Raw genomic sequence first — 18221 nt, 5'->3', positions numbered from 1 at the left:
TAAGTGAATTGTGACTTAGTAAATAAAAGATGGGTCAACAAATCTGATTAAAATGAAATTAAATGGTTCTCAATATAATGAGCCGATTCCATATTGATTTGTTAAGTGAATTGTGACTTAGTAAATAAAAGATGGGTCAACAAATCTGATTAAAATGAAATTAAATGGTTCTCAATATAATGAGCCGATAAATCCGCCAATATTAGTTCCTTATATTGAGCTCATTTGAAGCCCTAAGGAACAATTCATCTAAAACACAGCATTTGATATGGATTTCTTGATGCTCACACAATGCTCTGCATATCATGGTTCTCTGGTGTTCTGTAAGCTGGTTCTCTTTATAGGCTTAAGTTTGTAAGATGAAGGAAGCTGTACTGTCTCACTGTAATAAGAGTTGTGTGGATCTTGATTTCATATCAATTAAAAAACTCGAATAATAAAAAGATGATATTGTGCTTTGGTTGGAATTTAGAACTTGTAGCTTCTTATTTTTCTCTTGGAACGAATCAAACGAAAAACTATGACTATTAGTGACGTAAACAATGTTGATCCTCCAACTAACCTAAATCCTAGTTTGATTCTTCTTATTTTTCTAAGTTTATCATTTTCTTCATCTGAATCCATCTCTTGAATCACTTCAGCTTCCCAATCTTCTTCTGAGTCTTCAACTTCAACTTTTAACTCTTCTTCTTCTTCATCTTCACTTGTTTCTCTATCCACTGGTCGGATCTTGTCTCTTTCCTCAACTCTTCTTGGTTCTGTTGATCCATCTTTGTCTACCTCTTGAATCTGTTTTGAGCTACCATCTTCACATTCAGTTTCCCTGTTCTCTTTTTCCCTAAGCCTCTCTTCTTTGAGCTGATGAGTCTTTCTTGATTCCTTATCCTTGACTGTTTCTATGGTTTCTTCATATTTAAGGTTATCTGTTGATCTTTGTTGCACTTGTTCCCTATCCTTGTCTTGTTTCCTCAGCCTTTCAGGTTCTGTTGATTCATGGTCTTCAGATTTTTCCAAGACCTCCATAGACATACTCTTCTTGTCTTCTCCTTCTTGATTGTTCATTTTCTCTTCCACCAAATCAGTTATGTTATCTTGGTTATCATGTCTATCCACCATTTTAGCTGATTCTCGTTCTTCAATCCCCTTCTTCTTTCTCGTGCCCTCTGCTTCTGCAGTTTCTTTATCTTCCTTACCATCCTCTTCACTTCTGTGATAGTTTGGTCCCATGTTCTTCTTGTCATGTTCCTCAGAGTTTCTCTTTTGTTCATGAGAGTCTTGTTTTTGATTTTCTCTTGAGATGTCATCTCTACTCTTAGTCTCTTTTGCTTTACCACTTGTGTCAATTTCCACAAGCAACTGCTTCTTGTCATCCTTGATTGTTATCTTTGCACCTGCTCTGTTTCCTCTGTTTTCTTCTTTATCATTGCTTGTTTCCTCTCTTGCAAGTGATCCACTCATCTCTTCTAGTTTATCTAACTGTATTTCTTCATGGTCCTGATTCTTTCTTGAGCTATCACATTCATCTCTTGTCACTGCTTTACCAACAATCTTCTCCTCCCTTTCTTCTTTCCTCTGATCACTTGTTTCTGTTTCCACCACTTCTTGATGATCTTCCTTTTGCTTTTTACCTCTCAATATTTCGGTCTCAGTCTTCTCTGAGCTATCATCGTTAGCTTTTGAATCCACATGCGGCATTCTCTTCTCCTTCTCGTTCTTCTCTTCTTCTTCCTCCTCAGCCATCATCTCTTGGATGTTTTCTTGTTCTGTACGATCTGGTCCCTTTTCTTCAACATCTTGAGTCTGGCTTGAATCTTCCATAGATTTTGTCTTCAGCACTGCCTTATATCCTCCCACTTCATTCACTTCTTCTTCTGCCACTGGTTGATTTTCTTGGAGCTCACTTAGTTCCCTGTGTTTCTCCAATCCATCTGTTTCTCCTGCTTTACTCTTCTGAACCTTTCTTGAACTAACGTCCTCAGCTTCTCTCTTCATCTCTTCAACTTCTCTATCTGTCATTCTCTTTTCCTCCTCTCTTTGATTCTTTGTTCCTTCAACAATCGGTTCTGGAATCTTGTCATGCTCTTCATCTTCTAGCAACTCATATGGTTCTTGTCTTTTAGTTTCTTGTTCCTTCATTATGATGCCAGTATTAGCTTGCATCTCCACTTCTGCAGCTTTCTCACTTCCCTCTATACCCTTTGCTTCTTTAATCTTATCTTGCATCTCCACTCCTGCATCTGATTTTCCCTCATCTTCTTGTTTTTCTGCATCCTTAAGTTGTTGGATGTTTTCTTGTCCCACTTGTCGTCTCTCTGATGGCTCCTTTTCTATAAAATCTTGGCCTTTTGTAAGGCTATCCTCTTCAGTCACCAGCTTAACTCCATCATTACTCACTTCTTTCCTCTCTGGTTCTTCAATCTGTTCCTCCGGTTCTGGATCTTTCTTTTCATCTGATTCTTTCACTTTAGTCTCTCCAACCTTTCTCACAATACCATCGTCACTTCTTGTCTCATCATTCTTCTCTTGTTTGTCTTTTTGTCCTCTCCTTGATTCTTCATTCTCTGTTTTTACTTCAGGTTCTTGGACATGAACCTTTTCCATTTTTGTCTTTTTCTCGGCAACTCTTTCCCCATCTCCTTCTTTCACTCTAGGATCAGGGATCTCTTCTTGTTGTTTTAGTTCTTCTCCTCCAGTGTTGGTGTGCAACTTTCTTGAACTATCTTTCTCATTTTTTGCCACTACAGCTTCAGCTTCCCCTACCCAATCATCTTCTTGACCCAATGTCTTGTCTTCTCCTTTTACACCTTCCACTGATTGATGAATCTTTCTCTCCTCATCTTCTTTCTTGAGTTCTTCCTCATTTCTCTTATGTCTACTCAACTCAGGATCTTCACCTTCTTGAACCTTAATCAAGCTACCATCATCTTCAGTTTTTGTCCTTCCCTCCACAGTCTCATTCTCCTCCGTTGATCTAGGCTTTCCTTTTTCTTCTGTTTCTTGCATCTTGTCCTGTACCAAAGATCTCTGCAACTCATCAAACTCCTCTTCTGAGCTATCTTCCTCAGCTTTCACTTCTTCCTTGGGAATAAACTTTTCTTCTTCTTTATGGTCATTGTATCTTTCTCCACCGGTGTGTTTGAGATCAAGTGCTTCCTCATATGCTTCTTTCTCGACAATTCTTTCTTCATCTTCTCCTTCCACTCCAGGACCATTTCTTTGTTCCTTGTGTTCTTCATGTTCTTCTATAGTTTGCAAAATTCTTGAACTATCTTCATCATAATTTGCCTCTACAGCTTCCATTGCCACTTCATCTTCTTGATCCACTGTTTCCTCTTCCACAAAGTCCTCCTGGACTATGTCTAGCTTCTCTTGAATCTCTGTATCATGTGAGTCTTCTTTTTCAATTTCTTGAATCTTTGTCATAGGATCATCTAAGGAACCTTCTTCTTCTTCTTCTTTTTGCTTCTCTTCTACCTCTTTGTTGGTCTCGTCCTCAACTTTTGTCTCAGTCTGTGCAACTTCCTCATCTCTTTCTTCTTCTTTCCCTCCTGTGTGTTTATCTCTGGGATCAGTTGCTTCTTCTTCAACTAAATCCAGTTTCTCAGTTTCTTGGCTTCTTAAGACATCATCTCCATCTTGTTTCTTGACCTTTTCTCTGTAATCCTTTGTTTCCATTTCCTCTAGTTCCTGGGTCTTGTCTCCAGCTTCAGTTTTTTTTCCTTCTCTCCACAGTCTCATTCTCCTTCATTGCTTTAGTTTTTTCCTTTTCCTCTATTTCATGCATCTTGTCTTGTCCCAGAGATCTCTGCAATTCATCAGCCTTATGCTTTTCAAAAATCTCTTGAACCTTTTCTGAGGTAATATCTTCATGTTGTTCTTCTTTGTGGTCACTATGGCCTGCTTCAGCAGTGCATTTATCTTTGGGACCAGTTGCTTCCTCTTTTACTAAATATTTCATCTTTTCTCGCTCCAGTTGTGTCCAATAATCATCTGATTTTGGTTCATGAAACTTTCTTGAATTATCATCTTCCATTTTTTCTCCTGGATCAGCAATGCTCTCTAATTTTTCTTCATCCACAGTACATATTTGCTCTTTGCTTATTGAAGTATCATTACCATCTTGTTTCTTGACCTTTTCTCTGTAATCACTTGTTCCCTTCTCCACTAATTCATGGACCTTCTTGTCTTCTTCTTGTGCCTTGTAAGGTTTAAGCAATTCTGGCTCTGCATCATCCTGAACATCTCTACTTCTTGTCTTCTTCCTCTCCAGAGTCTCCTTCTCTTCCACTACTCTAGTTTTCTCATGTTCCTCTGATTCTTTACTGAAATGTTTTCTCTTCTCCTGCCTCTCAGGTTCATGTGATTTTTGTTCTTCAAACTCATGAAACTTGTCTGAACTGTCATCTTCCACTTTTTCTTCGTCCACATCACCATCTTGTTTCTTGAATTTCTCTCTGTAATCATCATGTGTTCTCATTTCCACTGGTTCGTGGATCTTGTCTCCTTGCTCACTGCGTCTCTCAAGTTCATCTAAATTTGGTTTGTCAGGAGGCTCTTGGATTCTTAAAGTATCATCCCCAACTTGTTTCTTGACTTCTTCTTTATAATCACTTGTTCCCATTTCCACTGGTTCCAGGATCTTATAAGACTTACTCATTTCTGGATCTTCATCATCTTGGACTTTTCTCAAGGTAGCATCTTCAGTTTTTGTCCTCTTCTCCTCTGTTTCTTGCTTCTTGTCTTCTTGTACTACAGAACTACTTAATCCATCAGATTCCTGCTGTTCTATCTCCTGAACCCCTTTTGAGGTCTGCTTTGCCTTGACAGTATCTTTTTGCTCTTCATTATGTCCAGCTTCCACCAGTTCTTGAATCTTGTATCGTTTCTCATGACTCTCTGGCTTGTCAGGTCGTTGGTCCTTAATCTCTGTTACTGTCCTAGACTCTACAACTTTCTCCTTCTCCTCTTCCTCTCTTGCTTGACCACTTGGCTCCTCTGTCCCAGTTATTTTGGTCTTACAGCGTCGTTCCTTGCGTATATTAGGTTCATGTGACTCCTGTACTTCATCTTCTTTCTCTACCTCTCCTATTTTCTCTTCTATCATTTCTTTAATCTTGCTACCATGGTTCCTTTTTGGTTCAGACAACTCATGTTCTTTAACACCTTGAACCTTTCTTATGACATCATCAGTTTTGATCTCTGATTCTTCTTCTTTGCAACTACTATTGATGTTCTCATCCTCAAGTTCTTGCTCCATTTGACTGTTCAGATTAACCAATTCTGGTTCTATAGTACCTGTCCCTCTTTCTAGTCTATCATCTTCTTCCTGGAGTTCTCCTTTACCATATATTCCAGATACATCATCTGAGTCTGTTCTTTCAACCTCTTGAGCTTCTCTGAATCTTTTGTCTACCTCTCTTGTATTCTTCTCGCTCTCTACACCTTTAACTTCTCCTTGACAACTTGTTTTTTCTCCTTCTATAAGTTCCTGGAATTGGTTTCCAGGTTCATCTTCTTCATGTGCAACGGTTTTATTGCCACTATCAATTACTTTTTCTTCCAGTACTTGTTCTTGAATCTCTTCTTTTTCTTCTTTTCTTTTCATTGCATCAATGTCTTGAGCTTTTCTTGACGTATCATCATCATCATCGCCAAGTTCTGTTTTCTTCTCTGCAGTTTCTTCTTCCTCCTCGACTTTTCTTGAAAAGTCCATCTTCTTTTCAGCTAGTTCTTGGATTTTGTCTTCACATTCGAGTATTTTGGGTCTATAAGACTCTTGATCCTTTGTTTCTGCCTCTGAAAATATCTTTTCCTCACATGTCTCTAACCTCTCCTCCACCTTTGGTTTTTCAGTCTCTGCCTCTTCCAACAATTCTTTGATCTTTTCTTCTTGGAGCCTACTGTCTTCACTTTGTCTTCTCACCTTCTTCTTCTTCTTCTCAACTAGTTCATGTATCATGTCATCTTCCTCAACTGCTTTTGTCTCAGTTTCTGAAATGTTTGGTGTGCCCATTTCAGGATCAACCTCTTCTTTGGCACCTGAATCTCTTTGTCCAGCATCTCCAACTTTTCTTGAAACATGATGATCATCATCATCGCCAATTACTTTTGGTTTATACAACTCTTGATCCTTTGTTTCCTCCTCACATGTACCAACCTCTGGTTCTTCAATCTCTTGACTTGGTTTCGGAATTTGAGTCGCTACAGTTGTCTCTGCTGCCGCTGGAGTTTTCTCTTCCACTAACTCTTTGATCTTCTCCTGTTGTTGTTGTTCTTTAGTCTCTTCAAGCTTTTTACTTAGGTTACTGTCTTCAATTTTTCTTCTCCTCATCTTAGCATTGTCCTCTTCTTCTTCTTTCTTCTCAACCACTTCATCTACCTCATCAGATTCAAACTCCTCAGGTTTTGTTTCAGTTTCTGCAGCGTTCGGTGTCAATCCTTTGCCCATTTCCGCATCAAACTCTTCTTTGGGATACCCATTTTTTATTTCCATTGTAACACTTTTCTTCTTCTCTTTTCCTTCATTACCTGTTTCCTGAACTGGTGTTGGAATATTTGTCTCTTGTCGGTTTTGTCTCTTTGAATGTTGTTTTTCCTTGTCTTGAAGCTTTAGTAAGCTCCTGTCTTCGTCTTGTCTTCTCACCTTAGCATTGTCCTCTTCTTTCTCCTCAGCCAGTTCATGTATATCATCATTCTCATTTACCTCATCTGGTTCCGGTTTATGAGATTCAAACTCCTCAGATTTTGTCTCAGTTTCTGAAATGTTTAGTGTGAATCCTTTGCCCCTTTCCACATCAACCTCTTCTCTGGAATCTAAATCTCTTTCTTCAGCATCAAATACTGATTTCTTCTCTGCAGTTTCTTCATCCCAGAGTATTTTGGGTCCATAGGACTCTTGCTCCTCTATTTCTGTTTCTCCAGCACCTTTCTCTTCATCATTTCTTTTGCTTTTCACCACTTCTTGGGTCTTGCTTTCTTTCTCGCATCTTTCTGCTTCATCCAGGTCTTGTTGTCTTATAATCTCTTGAACTTCTCTTGAGACAGCATCATCAATCTTTTCCCCCGTCTCCACCATTTTCTCTTTGTGCTCTTCTGGCTGCTTCTTTGTTTCCTCCTCTTGAAAAAGTTTTGGGATCTTTTGTCTTCCCTCACCTCTCTCCTCAACTGGTTTCGAAGTATCATTTGATATATTTGTTTCTGCTCCTGGAATTTTCTCTTCCACCAATTCCTCAATCATTTCGTGTTCACCCTCTTGCATTTGTCCCTGAGACTGCTGTTCTCCAACTTCATGAGTCTTTATTAAGCTAATGCCTACACTTTTTTCCTTCTCTTTCTTCTTCTCAACCGGTTCATGTATCTTGTCTGCTTTTAGTTGATCAGATTCAAACTCCTCAGGTTTTGTCTCAGCTACTCCCATTTTCAGATCAGTCTCTTTTTTGGCATCCCTGTTTGTTACCTCCAAACTTTCACTTTTCTTCTTCTCCTTTCCTTCTTTTATTTCATCACCTGCTTCTCCTAACGTACTCACCTCTTGTTTAATCTCTTGAACTGGTTTCAAAATATCATTTGATATATCTGTCTCTGCCTCTGGAGCTTTCTCTTCCACCAACTGTTTGATATTTTCTTGTATGTCTTGTCGCTTTCTTGCCTTAGAATGTGGTTCTTCATCCTCTTTCATCTTTAATAAGCTTCTTCTGTCTTCACCTTTTGCTCTCGCATTATCATCTTCCTCTTCTTTCTTATCCACCAGTTTATGTATCTTCTCAACCTCATCTGCTCCTAGTTTCTCAAACTCAAAATCCTCAGTTTTTTTCACAGTTTCTGCAATGTTTGGTGCAAATCCTTTGCCCATTTCATAATCAACCTCTTCTTTTTCATCTGAATCTCCAGCTTTTCTTGAGATATCATCATCATCATCACCATGTTCTGTTTTCTTCTCTGGAACTTTTTCTTCCTCCTTGAGTTTTCTATTTTTGGAAAAATGCGGCTTCTCTTCAGCTAGTTCTTGAACCTCTTTTTCTTCTCCAACTACATTTGGCCTATATGAATCTTGCTCCTTTGTTATTGTTTCTTCAGTGTCTTTCTCTTCATAATTTGTGTTGATTTTCGTCAATTCTTGGTTCTTGCTTTCTTTCTCGCATCTTTCACATTCATCCAACTCCTGTTGTCTAATATTCTCTTGTGGCTTTCTTGAGTCTGTATCTTTTGTTTCCTCCTGAACTCGTTTGGGAGTATCATCCTCTATAGCTTTCTCTGCCTCTGGAGTTTTCTCTTCCACCAATTCTTTGGTCTTTTCGTGTCGCTTTTGTCCCTGAGATAGTTGTTCTCCAACTCCCTGAGGCTTTATTGAGCTACTTTGTGGCCCAGCCTCATCATTTTTTGCATCTGCCTCCTCTTTCTTCTGCTCAACCAGTTCATCTATCTTGTCTACCTCATCTGCTCCTAGTTTATCACATTCAAAATCCTCAGGTTTTCTCTCAGTTTCTACAATGTTTTTCTTCTCTTTTCCTTCATCACCTGTTTCCTCTAACGTACCCACCTCTGGTACTTCAATCTCTTTAACTGGTTTCTGAATATCATTCACTATCTCTGTATCTGCCTCTGGTGCTTTCTCTTCCAACAATTCTTTGATATTTTCTTGTTTGTCTTGTCCCTTTCTTCCCTTAGAATGTTGCTCTTCATTCTCTTGAAGCTTTATTAAGCTTCTTCTGTCTTCACCCTTTGCCCTCACATTAGCATCTTCCTCTTTTTTCTTTTCTACCAGTTTATGTATCTTGTCTACATCACCTGCTCCTTGTTTTTCAGATTCAAAATCCTCAGGTTTTTTCTCAGTTTCTGCAATGTTTGGTGCAAATCCTTCCCCAATGTTTTTTTTCTCCATCTCCAGACTTTTCTTCTTCTCTTTTTCTTCATCATTTGTTTTAACTAAAGTATCCATCTCTGGTGCTTCAGTCTCCTGAACTGGTTTCGGAACATCATTCGTTACAGAAGAATGTTGTTCTTCATTCTCCTGAACCTTTATGAAGCTTCTTCTATCTTTCTCTTCTTTCTTCTCAACCAATTCATCATGTTTCTTCTCTACATTTTCTGCTACTGTTTTTTTAGATTCAAGTTCCCCAGCTTTTGTCTCAGTTTCTGCAACTACTGGTGTTCTCTCAATGTTTGGTGTGAACCCTTCACCCATCTCCGCATCAACGTCTTCTTTAGGATCCCCTCTCACCATTTCTTGGATCTTGCTTTCTTCATTTCGTCTCTCTGGTTCTTCAGTGCCTTGAACCTTGTTCAAGCCATCATCATCAGATGTTGCTCTACTTTTACTTGTTCCATCTAGCTGCTCATGAGGTTCTTGTTTTTCAATCTCTTCAGAGGATCTAGAATCACTTTTTGTCTCTGCTTGTGAATCTTTCTGTTCCATCACGTCCTGGTTATTTTCTTGTTCGAAAATGTTTGGAGGCTTTCTTAAACTACTACTTCCCTCACTCGTTGTATCTGAATCAGAAAACTCATGTTGACCAACTGTTTCTTCTTCATGACTCTTTCCTAAGTTGTCATCCTCAATTTGAGTTTCTTTCCCATCAAAATCTCCCTTGGAGTCCTTCTCTTGACCACCTGTTTCTTCTTCAACCATTTCTTGAATCTTTCTTTCTTCATTGTGTCTCTCCGGTTCTTCAATCCCTTGAGCCTTCCTCAAGCCATCACCAGCATCACTCTTTTTCTTTTCTATTTCTCTACTGATACTTGTTCTACCTATCTCATCAGATTCTTGTTCTTCAATCTCTTCAACTGCTCTACATCCAATTTCCTCAATTCTAGTTCCTTCTGAAACTTTCTGTTCCATTACTTCTTGGTTATCTTCTTGTTCTATCATGTCTGGAAGCTCTTTTAAGCCACTGTCCTCATCAGATTCTTGTTCTTCAATCTCCTCAACTTCTCCAGATCTATTGTCATCACTTCTAGTCTCTTCTGAAACTTTCTGCTCCCTTACTTTTTGGTTATCTTCTTGTCCTATTATGTCTGGAAGCTTTTCTGAGCCACTGTCCTTAGTCTTTGTGTCTGAGCCACTGTTCCCACCAGATTCTTGTTCTTCAATCTCTTCAACTGCTTCAGATCTAATGTCATCTCTTTTAGTCTCTTCTGAAACTTTCTGCTCCATGACTTCTTGTTTATCTTCTTGTTCTATCATGTCTGGAAGATTTTTTAAGCCACTATCCTCATCAGATTCTTCTTCTTCATTCTCTTCAACTTCTTCAGATCCATTGTCATCACTTTTAGTCTCTTCTGAAACTTTCTGCTCTCTTACTTTTTGGTTATCTTCTTGTCCTATTATGTCTGGAAGATTTTCTAAGCCACTGTCCTTAGTCTTTGTGCCTGAGCCACTGTTCCCATCAGATTCTTGTTCTTCAATCTCTTCAACTGCTCCAGATACAATGTCATCACTTTTAGCATCTTCTGAAACTTTCTGTTCCATTACTTCTTGGCTATCTTCTTGTTCTATAATGTCTGGAAGCTTTTTTAAGCCACTATCCTCATCAGATTCTTCTTCTTCAATCTCTTCAACTGCTCCAGATCCATTATCATCACTTTCAGTCTCTTCTGAAACTTTATGTTCCCTTCCTTCTTGGTTGTCTTTTTGTTCTTTAATGTCTGGAAGATTTTCTAAGCCACTGTCCTCATCAGATTCTTGTCCTTCAATTGCTCCTGATCCAGTGTCATCTCTTTTAGTCTCTTCTGAAACTTTCTGCTCCATTACCTCTTGGTTATCTTCTTGTTCTATAATGTCTGGAAGCTTTCTAAATCCACTGTCCTCACTCTCTGAGTCTGAATCAGCCAACTCTTTCTCACCAACTATCTCTTCTTCTGAAGATTCCAAAATCTTGTGTTGCTCATCGATCTCTTGAATCATTTCTAAGTCATCATCCTCAATTTGAGCTTCTTCTTCATCCACACCTCCACTGAAACCCTCACCTTCAGAAACTTGACTCTCTCTCTCTTTATCTTCCATCATCTCTCCAAAACCTTCTTCCCTCTGAGTCTCTCTTTCTACATTATCCTCTTCAACTTCTTCTCTGTTCTCAACTTTACTCACATCTCCTTCTTCTTCTTCTTCTTCTTCTTCTTCTTCTTCTTCTTCTTCTTCTTCTTCTTCTTCTTCTTCTTCTTCTTCTTCTTCCACCTCTTGCTCAAGGTTAAATCCAGAGATTCCTTTTACTCTTTTAGGCATTGTGATCGTAAGAGTGGCATCATCATCATCAAATCTAGCTTTAATCTTGTCTAAATCAACAACATCTGGAATCAGAAATTTTTTCCTGAAGGCTCTCATTTCAACTTCTTTCCTCCATGCCATCCATCTAATCATAACCATTTCTTCAACAGGTTTCCTTCCTCTTATAGTAATCCTATCTCCCTCTTTGTTTATCTCAATCTCGATACCTTCCTTCTTGAATCCTACAGTTTCAATCCCCAAAGTTAACATTCCCTAAAACACTAAACCCTAAATCATTCAACCCTAACTATCCTAGACAAGCACACAAAAAGAGAGAGACCAAAGAGTGCATTAGTTTAGACCTTTAAGATGGATGATGATGATGAACCTTGAATCTGTTTCTTGAGAAAGCACCAGAGGACCAAATGGGTCTTTGGAGAAGCGAAAATCAACTGAGGATGATACATCTTCTCTTGTTCTTGTGACCTTCAATCCCAATTCTAGCTCCATTACTAACTTCTTTCCTGTGTTTGGATCTGTCTCCTGAGGATTTGATGGATTCCACTGTTTTGATTAGTTGATTGCTCCACTGAAGAGTAAAGGGAAGGAGAAGGACGGACTATATATTCCTTACTTCCTCTTTAGGATATGAATAGTCAAAATCTTTCCTCTCTTGCTGCCTTGTAGACCAAGTAACCACTTGCTTTTTTACTTTGCTTTTTATACTTAACAATGAAAACAATGGTCTTTTGTTCATATTTCTTTTTTTTTAGGTGTTGTTCCATTAAGCATTATACTTGAATAGGTATGTCCATTTTAAATTAAATTTATAAAAAAAAAAATATTATCTATTTGAGGACCAGTGAAACAAAACAAGCTCACATTACACAATATTAATCCGATTTTTTTTTCTGACAAAACGGATTAGTAAGAAATAATGGGTCTTGTCCTTAAAAACAAAAAAAAAATCTACCCAAAGAAACCCTAATGTTAAATCTCATTTTCTTCTGGATTGTATCAATTGAATAATGAAAACAATAATTGACATAAGCAGAGTAGATCCTGCAACGCATGGAAAACAAAACTTTTTTCTTTTCTTCTTTTTAGGTTTACTTTCTTTTTCTTCAGGTTCTTCTTCATGATCCTTTGTTTCTTCTTCTTCTTCCACTATCTCTTCTTCAATCTTTTCTTCTTCTTCTTCCTCAGGTATTGTTTCCTCTTTGATTTCTTCTTCTGGTTCTGCTATTTCCTCTGTTTTCTCTTCGTCTGGCTCTGTTATTTCCTCTGTTTCCTCCTCTTCTGGCTCTGTTTTTTCCTCCTCTTCCTCCTCAATCTTCAAACCAGTTATCCCCTTCAATTTCTTGGGAAATGTAACTGTCAAAGTCTCATCTTCTTCACTAAACCTAGCTTTGATCTTGTCAAGATTCACGATATTTGGAATCTTAAACACTTTCTTTAATTCTTGAATCTCAGTTTCCTTCTTCCATTCCACCCACTTTATCAAAACCATTTCTTCTACTTTCTTCCTTCCACTTATAGTAATCCTATCTCCTTCTTCGTTTATATCAATATCAATACCCTTCTTCTTAAATCCTGCATTTCTTTCACTATCAACCTCTGAGAGATAGATGTACATTAAAAATTACTATGAGAGAATGAAAACGTTTATATTATGAACCTTTGAGATGGAGAGTGAGAATGAACACAGACTCGGTTTCTCGAGAAAGCGAGACCTGACCAAAAGCATCTCTGGAAACCCTAAAAGCTGTAGAGGAAGAGACATCGTCTTTTGTTCGAGTGATCTTCATACCTAGTTCGAGCTCCATTTTTTTTTTCTATGCTCCTTCTTCTTCTTTAGTACTACCATATGTTTTTAGTTTTGGTTGAAGTCTCTCTCTGATCCACAGTTTTTTTTTCCTTTTAAAAAAGTTAAGCCATTACATAAGTTTCTTTAAGAATATATATATTCGTTGCTTCCTCTTCAGGAAACTGAGAAAAAAGGAGTCATGAGTTTGTCTTTTGTTACTGCCAACGGTTGGCTACTTTCTAACTATCACGGTTGCGTTGGCGGGAAGCAACGGCTATCTTTATATTAGCTTTTTGTTTTTAAGATCATGACCAAATAGAAAAAAAAAAGATCATGACCAATGCATGTAGTGTACACTACTTTTTCATTATGATAAATAACACTCTATGCACGAGAAGCCAAGACTGTAAAGTGATCTTCTTACCACAAAGCAATGGTCACGTTTGGTCTACATTAGTTTTTTTTCTTTCCTATCCCTAACTATTCTAAATTCACTCTTCTTAATTCTTAATTTTTATGCACGAGAAGCCAAGACTTTCATGATAACATATCTTTTAGTTATCTTCTCTTTGAAAAGACTGTTAACTACATGCTTTGGTTATCTTATCTTTATAGAGACTGTTAACTATGCATATGATGTACTTTGTATTGTTGGTGTAGTTTGGGATGCAGTGTAGTCTCTTTGCATATTGAGGTTATTCGTTTTAACAGACTGTGAGTAATTCCAAGCTTAGATTTTTTGGAAAGAGTTTGTATCAGTCTGTAATCTTTGATTTGGCAGGTACTTGTGTAATCTGTAAACTATTCTTTTATTTATGACTTCCAGGAGAGTGCCTTGGCAGCGAAACAACTCATCCAACAAATTAAGGATTCTCTGGAATTGAAGACATAGTTATGGATCATGACCTGATCAGGGCTTAGTCTTAGCCATGTTGTTTTGATGACTGTTCATTTACTAAACAAGGAGAATTTGTATGTTCCTTGTATGTCTTGATTTGAGAAGAGAAGATTATATTTGCTATATTTTCAAAACCTTGTTCTAAGTAACAATCTTTTATTCTCGAGTAATAACAGAGAAGCTATTGCTCTCTCAACATTCCTCTCCTATTACATTATATAAAGTTTCTCTTAGAAAAATAAAACATACGCTCTGGATTCAAGGGTTAGAAGATCTAACAACAGTTCTAGGCTTGAACTTAAGGGACAAAGGCAGCGGTGAGGAGGCAAGAGCATGTTCATCACCAATCTTGTCAGAGTCTTGGTCGTCATCACAGTAACCTTGGAGAACATCACCTTCTTGAGGAGTGAAACCAAGAACACCAATCATAGTAGTCCAACACTTGCGTCCCACGGTTCTTATAGCACTGCAACACCCAGGTCCAATGTAAGTCTCACCGTTAAGGAAGAACAAGATCAGCTCTCCAGAACAGTGTTGGAGCTGCATCAGTGAGTCCCAGCAGTAACCTGTTTCTTCATCAAGCCTGAGACGGTACACAAGGCTCGTGGAAGGAGAAGGTGCACCAACGGTTGGTTTCATGAGAGGTCGAGATCTCACTGTGGGAGAAGCCACCATAAGCATGAACATCACAGCGTATGCAACCACAAAACTTGGTTTAGCAGCCATGAGAGAGTTTAGGAAGTGATTTGTTTGTGTTTGTGATGAGGAGTGAGTGATAAACTGAGAGAGCTTATATAGAGACACTTGTGGCCTTGACTGTTACATGTACATGGTAGAGTGAAAAGGCTAAAGTAAATACATAGGAAACTCATTAGACACCTTTGTGTGCGATAATGAATGACTAGTGGCGTTGTGGGTATACTTATTGTAATTTAATATGCGTTACAAATGGTATTAACATTTACTAGCGTTTAAGAATGCATGTGTGCACATAACATGTATGCATGGGTGCACATCACATTTAGAAACATCATTAGACAAGAAAAAATGGGGTTTACAAAAACCAAAACCGACTAAAGAACCTCCACCACAAAAGCTTCACCAACAAAAACTGACCAAATGAAGCTTCTTCACCACAAACCGACAGTCTAATAGATAATAACACAAGGAGAACAATAGAACATAACAGAACATGATACTAGTCATGTGTGTTGTTGACTTGAACCCTCTCCAAAGTCTAGACTAATAGAGTCATGCTCCTCTTCTCCTAGTAACTCTTTTCGATGAATTTAGAAGTGTTTCATTTGCATTCTTGATGATGTCATTCGCAAAACGCTTAGACCGCCTAAGAACCACTTCAACTTTATAATCATATTTTCCCCTTGGGACCTTATGCTCTTCAACCAAACTAGAAGATACTTTCGCAGGCTTAACAATCCCACTAGCTGAGTTTCCATTACATCCAGCAGCTACTGTCGCCCCCTTAGACGCAGTTCGCTTCGACCTCCTCAGCTCTATACTTCCTCCACCTTGGCTACTACACGTTCTAGCATTCTTACGCCTAGGAAGTTTCTTAAGAGAGCGAGTGAACTCGAAGACTTGATTCTCAGACTCAGGGCTGAACTTTACTTTCTTAACCTTTCTGCTGCCAACTACATTCTCCTCCTCTTCCTCCTCCTTAACCTGTGAAATTAAAAAAAAAACCCTCAAAATTACAAGAGATGAAGAAAGAGACATTATACTTTAGTTAGTCTGCGATTGCTTTACCACAACACTCTTTGCGTATGCATCCTTGTACGCTTCCGTGACCAGCAGTGAAAGTTTCTACCAAAGGGTAACACACACAACATTAGAAACCAACCATTAACACTAGAGTTTTGAGTGTTCAGGCAGGTCAGTAACCTCAGAGCCTAACTCCATTGCTGCCTCAGTTATATCAGTACGTATGGGTTCCTGGTTAACTGATAACGTAACCTGGCAAACAAGGTTTATTTGGTAACAGAAACAAGCTTGTTAATAGACAAAAGAGGTATCTTCTTGTGTATTAGCCATTAGGACACAACAAGTATCATTAGTTTCTGAACTAATCTAGTGGGAGAAGACTAGCATTACTAACCTTGACAAGCTCGCCCTCGCAATAACCATCAAATTCTTCGCTGAGAGATTGAACGGGGAGACAAAAACTCAATAACACAGATAAAAAATCTAACTAGTAGTTTAATAAATGAGAGAGAGACATACACATCTAACTCTTTTTGAACAGACTCAACTTGAGCTTTCTTGACAGTAGTCTCAAACATATTCTGCATATTATTACCAAACTCATTAGTTCCGACCAAAAACCCATGTCGTGTTATTCTGAAGCAAATACAACAAAAGCTAAAACCTTTGACTGTCCATCCTCGAGAAGAGAAGTGAGTCTATAAGCCATCTCGATTTTTTTCAGATTTGCAGGGACTCCATGCTTTTTGCACATGCCTTGTAGTTCCTTCCTCTTCATTCGGTGAAACTCCATCTCCACGAGCCAAACAGTTTTGAGATGATAGAAACAGAGAAACTTGTAGCATACAAAAGAAAGTTTTGGGGATAATATTTTAAAATTTGAATTTTGGCAACTCAGTTCTCGTAAAACGAGTATAAGATAGAAACACGCGCTCTGATTGGTTAACTCGCTTATTTAGCCGTCCGTAAGTGTGACGTGAATGGATAATGATAAGACACGTGGAAGAAAGCGTATTAAAAAAAAAAAAAAAAAACCAAGATGTTATTTAATGATAACACCGCCCAACATCTACCTCTTAAAATCTGATAAAACGAATAAATATACTCTTTTGAACTTTTTTTTTGTGCCATCTGGATATATTCATTCATCAAACAGAATTTTACAACCAGAAACCAACCAGATCACTAAACCAACCATAAATCTAAAGCAACAACATGTTTTTAGACATTCACAAAAAGTTACTTGTCAGCCAACTAGGGTAGCAACCTCTAGCCACATAAGACTGAAACCTATCATCATTGACAACGCTGCTAGCAATCAAGCGGACATCTCTATTCACTTCCCATGTTTCTATCATCACGCTCCACTCCAGCAGTTCCTCAAGTAGACGTCTAAGCTCGCATATTTTATTCCTGAAGGAAGGCCAAGCTTTTGATCTATTGATTGCATTAACCAACATTCCCCTTTCAAAAGCAAAGTAAACTCTTTGACGTCTAAGGGACACCATACTTTCCACCGCCCATGCCAAACTAAGGTAGTACGCTTCATCTTTTGTCCAAACTCGAAGAAAAGATCGTCGACTATGAAGCAGAACTGAACCATCAGAGTTTCTTAACACCCAGGCAGCACCAAGTTCCTTCTTCGCATTAGACCATTTCATACCAATATTGCATTTAACGAACTGTCTCCGTGGAACAACCCAACCGATATTACGTCTACACTGAGGCCTACTATCTACTTCCCCATCCCTTTGCATCTCCTCTTGTGCTGATAACCACACAATGGCTTCATCAACTGCTTTCGTACACACCTGCTCTCCATCGTATAGAATCCTTTCAAATATCAATGAGTTTCTATTTTCCAGAGATACCAAAGAAGCCATGGGAGAGTCTTTGTGATCCATCTCGATTTCTCATGATTCCTCCATGTCTCAAAAAGATAATTCAAGTTTGCATATATTGATGACTGATCAAATCCTTCCCGAGGGTGAGGAAAGCCTGAGATTGCCCAAACTTGTCGAGCCAGAGTACATGTAAACAAAACATGATTGATAGACTCACCATCTAAGCCACACGTTTGGCAGAGAGACTCACATCTCATCTCACGGCTATGTAAAGCATCAAAGACAGGCAGTGGCGGAGCCACATGGGAGAGAGGGTGGTCAATTGACCCATGTGAAACCAATAAATATTAGTTTCTAGGCATACTTACAATGTTGTTGCTGTAGTGAATTGGTCAAAACACCTAACTTTGACCCATATGTTATGGGTTCAATTCTCATAGATGTATTTTTTATCAATAATAATTGAATTATGACCCATGTGGAACTCAGGTCTAGCTCCGTCACTGAAAACAGGTAGAATTCCTGAGAGGGTTTTCCACAAGAAAACCTTGAGTTTAGAAGGGGCCCAAAGATCCCATACCTGTGCCTTTAGCGGGTTCAGCGAAGGGTTTTCAGTTTGTCCTCTTACAAACTCTTCATTGTTTTCAAAGATTGCTACATCATAACCTGTCTTTACTGAATAAACTCCACTAGATAAACTCCACTTCTAGTGAGCTTCTACACCCAAGAATCCTGTTCAGATTAGCT

The 18221-nt window shown here is 38.5% G+C and overlaps 4 protein-coding genes across 4 annotated transcripts; all 4 read right to left on the bottom strand.

Annotated features, from left to right (window-relative positions):
• Positions 1-394: 394 nt before the first annotated feature.
• On the bottom strand, positions 395-11793 carry LOC106376736 (titin homolog). The gene is given in 3 exon segments (XM_048748123.1): positions 395-3704; positions 3706-11445; positions 11566-11793. Coding segments are annotated over 3 exon segments (11124 nt in total). The 5' UTR covers positions 11714-11793; the 3' UTR covers positions 395-468.
• A 275-nt stretch (positions 11794-12068) lies between these two features.
• Positions 12069-13216, bottom strand: LOC106376735 (cilia- and flagella-associated protein 251). Its single transcript, XM_022693983.2, has 2 exons — positions 12882-13216; positions 12069-12796 (listed from the first exon to the last, which is right to left on the bottom strand). The coding sequence occupies exons 1-2, from the start codon at positions 13027-13029 to the stop codon at positions 12201-12203; spliced, it is 744 nt and encodes a 247-aa protein (XP_022549704.2). The 5' UTR covers positions 13030-13216; the 3' UTR covers positions 12069-12200.
• Positions 13217-14050: 834 nt separating this feature from the next.
• On the bottom strand, positions 14051-14644 carry LOC106376737 (egg cell-secreted protein 1.1). Its single transcript, XM_013816851.3, has one exon. It carries the CDS (start codon positions 14632-14634, stop codon positions 14167-14169), a length of 468 nt encoding a protein of 155 aa, XP_013672305.1. The 5' UTR covers positions 14635-14644; the 3' UTR covers positions 14051-14166.
• A 202-nt stretch (positions 14645-14846) lies between these two features.
• Positions 14847-16553, bottom strand: BNAC02G24220D. Its single transcript, XM_013816848.3, has 6 exons — positions 16295-16553; positions 16150-16211; positions 16025-16064; positions 15811-15882; positions 15676-15732; positions 14847-15591 (listed from the first exon to the last, which is right to left on the bottom strand). The coding sequence occupies exons 1-6, from the start codon at positions 16421-16423 to the stop codon at positions 15160-15162; spliced, it is 792 nt and encodes a 263-aa protein (XP_013672302.1). The 5' UTR covers positions 16424-16553; the 3' UTR covers positions 14847-15159.
• Positions 16554-18221: the final 1668 nt, after the last annotated feature.

The sequence above is a fragment of the Brassica napus genome, chromosome C2 (assembly GCF_020379485.1).
Source record: "Brassica napus cultivar Da-Ae chromosome C2, Da-Ae, whole genome shotgun sequence".
In the NCBI taxonomy this organism is placed as follows: domain Eukaryota; kingdom Viridiplantae; phylum Streptophyta; class Magnoliopsida; order Brassicales; family Brassicaceae; genus Brassica; species Brassica napus.
Note: the sequence above shows the minus strand (reverse complement) of the source record. Positions and strands in the feature narration are given on the sequence as shown.

Coding starts and splice junctions, on each gene's coding strand:
- LOC106376735 (XM_022693983.2), bottom strand. CDS start 13,029: ATGGAGCTCGAACTAGGTATGAAGATCACTCGAACAAAAGACGATGTC. Junction 12,797..12,881: donor TCTCACTCTCCATCTCAAAG/GTTCATAATATA, acceptor AAAGAAATGCAG/GATTTAAGAAGAAGGGTATT.
- LOC106376737 (XM_013816851.3), bottom strand. CDS start 14,634: ATGGCTGCTAAACCAAGTTTTGTGGTTGCATACGCTGTGATGTTCATG.
- BNAC02G24220D (XM_013816848.3), bottom strand. CDS start 16,423: ATGGAGTTTCACCGAATGAAGAGGAAGGAACTACAAGGCATGTGCAAA. Junction 15,883..16,024: donor GCGAGGGCGAGCTTGTCAAG/GTTAGTAATGCT, acceptor CTTGTTTGCCAG/GTTACGTTATCAGTTAACCA. Junction 15,733..15,810: donor CAATGGAGTTAGGCTCTGAG/GTTACTGACCTG, acceptor ACCCTTTGGTAG/AAACTTTCACTGCTGGTCAC.